This window comes from Belonocnema kinseyi, chromosome 7, assembly GCF_010883055.1.
Source record: "Belonocnema kinseyi isolate 2016_QV_RU_SX_M_011 chromosome 7, B_treatae_v1, whole genome shotgun sequence".
NCBI classification, from domain to species: domain Eukaryota; kingdom Metazoa; phylum Arthropoda; class Insecta; order Hymenoptera; family Cynipidae; genus Belonocnema; species Belonocnema kinseyi.
Window position 1 is genome coordinate 84923385 of NC_046663.1, and position 6286 is coordinate 84929670.

Below are 6286 nucleotides of genomic sequence, written 5' to 3' on the forward strand. Positions count from 1 at the left end.
ATGTGTAGATTTGTGTGTTTATTATTAAACAGTAAGCAATGTTAATTTTGTTTATTATTTTAAAAAAATAATTGAATTTGTGAAAATTTTTTCCCCTTTTGAAATTTTGTTATGGATAATATTCATCGGACAAAAAAACTTAGAACAGAAAAAATGTTCGCGAATATTTTTTATAAATTAATTTTTTGATCTTTAACAATTGGATGAAACGAGACGATTTGACTATAATTTTTCGCGTTTTCGAGGGTGTTATATTGCTTGACCCTCGGCGCGCAGACATAGCCAACCCTGTAACAAACGTTGAATTCAGAAAAATTAAGAATTTGTATTCCTATGAATACGCGATTTTTCCTCCGTCTAAAACTCCCCCAACGGGAACAGAAAAAGTGCAAATCCTATTCCTCTCTATCGACTTAGTAAAATTTCGCGAAAGAATTTATTTAACCTATTATTCATTATTAAATCTTTTTATAACTTATAAATTCGAAAAATATTCAAATTTATATTTATTTATATTTTAATCATTTATTTAAACGTCTTAAAAAATGCACCAAAGAAATCTATTTAAATGTGTGAATTTAAATAATTTTAACTCTAGAGAGGCAGAGTTGAACTAATTAATTAATTAATTTGTGAACTAATTAGAAGGACTTAAATAAAATCAAAATATGACCACTTCTAAGGAATAAAAAATATCTTTGTGTGGTGTGTTACCGGTACAATTCGAAGGAATTAAAAATATTGAAAACACGTTCTCTTTGAGAACGCTATGGAAATAGAAGTGAATACATTTACGAGGCATCTTATTCTTATGGTGGCATTTTAGACAGATGGAAAAGTCGCGCATTTAAAATAATAGAATAATCTTCACTTTTGCGCTGAAATCTGAGAATATTAATTTGTCATCATTTAACATCCGTTTCAAGTTTTGACTGGCAGTCTGATTGGTCAAATATTATCAAACCGATTATAATAAATATGTAACGGCCTTTTATTTATTTTCTAGTTCAGTAAAAAAGAAATCCGTTTTTTTTATTATAAAAAAGGACAGACTTTCAACACGATTATTTCGTTTGTAAATTTAAGAAAAGTTTCCAATTATGTGATTCAAATTTCATTTGAAACACCTGTGAAGTTTTGTTACCTGTATAATAATAACATACTACTGTAACACTGTAAGAAAATGTAATAAAAACATCAATCAATATACCAAAAAATTTAAATTATAATCAATCTGTCGTCATATCCTTTCAGTCGAATTCACATGAAAAAATTGCGCAACTTTATCCTCGTGGCGCCAACTTCAAAGTAGAATAGTTAGTTTTCCGCTACATTAAGAATAATTAAATTTGATTTGTATGCGACTTTATTACCATGCATCTCAATAAAAACCAAGTACACCAATTTTTACATTTTTTGCATATCAAACCTTTATTTTTTAAAATATTGATTCCAAGCTGCAAGCTTTAGCGGGTCCACCTGTTACAAATGGTTGCAAATTTACAGTATTTCTACTGGCGCCTGATCACGCGACTTGTTAGAGAAAATTCCTAAACAACCAATCTCGCTTCTCCATTTCTGGGTTTTCCAGTATAATTTTCTGAGCGCGCGTTAACAGTCGCGAAGTGAAGAGGAACGCTTCGCAGAAAACTGTGGGAAATTTTTTAGTAAACGGGTTGCAGAGGTCAAAACAGTTACGGAAATCTGCTCAAGTCCGGGTCTCCGGATCTTAGAATCGCGTGTTTTCAGGGCGCCATGTTGCTAATGCGTCACGTGACGACAGAGCAGTAGGTGAATGCGCCGGGTCGTATTCGCCAAACTTTGATTAAAACGGTATAAAAATTAGCGCGTGCGACTTGTTACTACAACGAAAAGTTTCTCCGGTATCATGGATCAACGTAAATTAACAGAATTACTGCGGGCGACGATAGACCCCGCGCAGCAAAAGCAAGCGGAGGAACAGCTCAACCAGGTACGTGTGCTGTCGCTCGTAAAAACGTGCTCTGATCCCTCTTCGCGAAAGGAGAGACACATGTGGCTTCTACCAGTTCCGGGGTCTCTGGAACGAGTTTCCATTTCTCCTTCTTTATCCCAAGGGCTCTTTCTTTTCTTTGGGAACGATTGGAGGACCCGGTAGATCTAAAAATCATTTAACAAGGCTCGCCGATTTTGAGAAATCGAAATCTGGCAGGAGCTCCGATTTGGATGCAATATATACTCTTATCCGTCATCCTGGAGCAATATCGTTTCTAGAATTCTCTTCTCAGCTGGGTTCACGATCTTTAAGGAGCTTGTTTTACTTGTGATTATATTTTAGGAAATTTGGGTTCATATTTGGGAAATTGAGGTCTTGGATTTGATTTTTTCAAAAGGGAACTTCATCGCGAATTTTGAGACAATCTGGACGATTGATGGTTACATGACGGTACTCTGATCGTATCTTTTTTTGTAAAATGAGTGATAACAAGAAGATTTTTGTTTAAAAATACATTTTCAGCTTTATCCGTGTAACATCATTTTTTAGTATTCTACCATTTTAGTGTTTGATATTTTCATAATTGGTAATTCTCATTTTATGTTCATAACGCACAATATTTATTATAAAAAGTAGACCATAAAAAAGTCTTAAATGTAAAAGAATGTGAAAAGTTTCAGGAATATAAATGTCTTAATTTTACAAATATTTTGCACGTAAAAATGATAATGAATGTTTGAGCGAACATGACTTTGAGTAAGATAGCCAACTTCATATTTCAATTTTTAAGTATTTGCAATATGAAAGCTTCTGTAATGAATAATTCCAAATCGATTACTTTCTTAAATTAATGATAATTTCATGTTCATAACAAACAATGGTCTGCTACTGAACCTGGGTAATTTGGAGAAGTCCATACATATGTGGAAAGAGCCTGGAATTTTAAAAAAAGTCTGAAAATTTTGCTTGTCATTTCTTTTTAAAGTCTTGATAATTATTTATTAACTAATTATTAAAAATTCAATTAAAATCTAATGATTATAATGAGCGCGGGAAGCGCTCTACCTCTTACTTTTTTACTGTTACACTTTAATCATTGAATCGCGCGTCTACAGTTTTTCAATTTAAGAAAGAAATTATTTTTAATACAAGCAAAATTTTCAAATGACAACTTATTTTGTAGCTTTATTTCTTTATATATTTTACAGGTTAAGTAAATATAATTGTCCTACGATTCTTGAGAAAAGTCTGAAAATATTTTTACTTTAAATTAAAAACATTTGAATTCATCTAAAAACGATAAATGTTTAAAAAATAGTTGAATCCTTAACAAAAAATTTTAATTTTCTATATGCTGTATTTTTAATTAAAAAGAGATTAAATATTTTTCAATAGACGAATTTTCTAAAAAACAGTTCAATTTTTCACCATTAAAATAATTATTTTCAACAACAAAATTCATTGTCAAGCAAATAGTTGAATTTTCAAGAAAATATGTGGGTATTCTTTCAAGAAGACTTTCCAAGAAAACAGTTGAATCCTCTACCAAAAAAGATTTTAATTTCAAACCAAACAGTTACAATTTTAATAAACAAGGTGAAATTACTACCGAAAGAGATTAATTTTCAAACCAAAAAGACGAATTTACAAACAAAAAAGATCTATTAATCCAGATAGGAAAAAAAAAATTTTAGGCAAATTGTAATTTGAAGGGGAAATAATTTTAAATACCAAATAAAATTTGCGAATAACTATTGCTTAAGGTTTTTTGTTTATTTGCTTTAAGAGTTTATAAATATAATTTTCCTAGATTTTTCTAGATTTTTCAACAAGATTTTTGAAGATTTCAGATATGTTGAGCAATTATCTAATAGAAAATGTCTTTAAAAACTTGTAGGAAGTATTTGAGTCAGTTTAAATGATATTTAAGACTTTTTGACGCGTGGGAAAAATTCAAAAATACTCGCAAATAAATACTCGTAAATATCTTTTGAACTGACTCGAATTATTACTAAAATAGTCTTAAATATTATCTTACAATTTATGTTTTAAAATAAAATTCACTTTATGTATATGTTCAAAATCTTTTTTGTCAAAACTTAAAAATTTTATTTTCGAATCTTCAAAAATCTACATAAAGTTTTATGAACAAATATTTTCAAATTTTTAATAATTTCCAATTTTTTTTAAACTTAAAAATATCTTTTAAAATTATTTGAATCTTTTCTAAAATTTTGAAAAGTCTGCAAAATTAAAAAAGTATCTTAAAATGTTCCAAATTCCTTTTTTGGCAATTCTTGAATCTACATTTTGTTTTGAAATTTATTTTAAAAATTTTTAATTAAAAATTATTTTCGAAGTTTTCAAGTACTTCTAAATAACTTTTAAACTTATTCAATTTTTGGATAAAGTTCAGAAAAGCGCTTACCTCCGATTAATTCGAAATTTCGTATACCTATGTATTTTGACGTGCTAATAACGAACATTATAGTGAAAATACCCGCAAATTTGATTTTCATGTTGAAAACCATGAAAAACCCATAAAAATTATGTTTCTTTACGTTTATCTCAGTGAATAGTAAAAATGTATAAAAAAGCTTCAAATAAAAGTTTTAGATTCTTTGAAAATACATATTTTATGTGAAATATGTTTTTACCCTAAGGCTGATGTTTTTCAACAAAATGGGCGATAAATGTGAAAAATCACAGATTTACTGCAAAATGTTTAGCTGTGCGACTTAAATTGTATAAAAAATCCCTGGAAGGCTGGATGGACGTTAAGTATTGAAAATCGCAGAAATACTGAACATAAAAAATTCTTGGAAGGTTGAGTCTAACTTTGTGACCAGTCAGAGGGGTGCCTTCCCGCCCCATGAGACGCTGGAAAGGGGGTCGTGTGTTATTTAAGTTATTTTTGTGACCAGTCATAGGGATGCCTTCCCGCCCCGAGGACACGTTGGAAAATGGGTCGTGTTTGACCTAAGTTTTTTCTGGGACCAGTCACAGGGGTGCCTTCCCGCCCTCCATGCCACGTTGGAAAAGGGGTCGTGTCTGACCTAAGTTATTTTTGTGACCAGTCACAGGAATGCCTTCCCGCCCCCATGACACGTTGGAAAATGGGTCTTGTGCGATCTAAGTTTTGGTCACAGATATATCTGTGGCCAGTGTTTGGAAAGGGGGTCGTGTCTTATTTAATTATTTTTGTGACCAGTCACAGGGATGCCTTCCCGCCCCCCATGACACGTTGGTGTGACCTAAGTTTTTTCTGGGACCAGTCACAGGGATGCCTATCCGCCCCTATGAGACACTGGAAAGGAGGACGTGTGTTATTTAAGTTATTTTTGTGACCAGTCATTGAGATGCCTTCCCGTCCCCCATGACACGTTGATAAAGGGGTTGGAAAGGGGGCCATGTCTGACCTAAGTTATTTTTGTGACTAGTCATTGGGATGCCTTTCAGCCCCCATGAAACGCTGGGAAGGGAGTCGTGTATAACTTAAGTTATTTCTGTGGTCAGTCACAGGAGTGCCCCCCCCCCCCATGAGACGTTAGAAAGGGGGTAGTGTGTTACTTAAGTTATTTCTGTGGCCAGTCAAAGGTGTACCTTCCCGTCCCCCATTACACGTTGAAAAGGGTATCGTGTGTGGTCTAAGCAACTCTACACTTCGTACCGACATTTACCTTATTTTCTCGAAAACTGTCAGTCGCAGGGTAAAAATATATTAAACGTAAAGTATGTATTTTCAAAGGATCTACATCTTTTATTTTAGGCTATTTTATAAATTTTCACTATTCACTAAGATAAACGTTAAAAAACATTATTTTTATAGGTTTTTCATGGTTTTTACCAGGAAAATCAAATTTATTTAAAAAATAACCATACTTTAGAAAAATTGTTCAGTAAAAAAAAAAAGATTCTGAAACAATAGAAAATCTGTCTAATGTAGTTTATTTAATAAAATGCAATGGTTGTCAAAAACACTACATAGGTGAAACTGGCAGGAGATTGAAAAGTAGAATCTATGAACATAAAAGAGATTGTAGAATTGACAATTTGAACACAGGTTTGTCACAACATTCGTGGAAATTTAGTCATGCTTTTGATTTTGCTAATATCAGAATCTTGGCCAGAGAAAATAATACTTTTAAAAGACGTATTATTGAATCAATTTTTATTAATAAATATATCAACACTTCAATAAATTTAAAGACTAAAATATTGAATATAAACCAAATTTATCAAAGCATTATGCATTAACCCCCCCCCCCTCTTTTTAAATTCTTCTGATTTAAATCAACTTAATTTATTCAA

At 31.6% G+C, this 6286-nt stretch overlaps 1 protein-coding gene across 1 annotated transcript in view; it reads left to right on the top strand.

The window, feature by feature from the left end:
• The first annotated feature begins 1549 nt into the window (after nt 1-1549).
• The window catches only part of LOC117175890 (importin-7), a 54759-nt gene continuing 50022 nt past the window's right edge, over nt 1550-6286 (top strand). Inside the window, exon 1 of the mRNA XM_033365715.1 lies at nt 1550-1972. Within this exon, the coding sequence (XP_033221606.1) occupies nt 1889-1972 (84 nt within the window). The 5' untranslated portion in view covers nt 1550-1888. The remainder of the gene's footprint in view (nt 1973-6286) is intronic.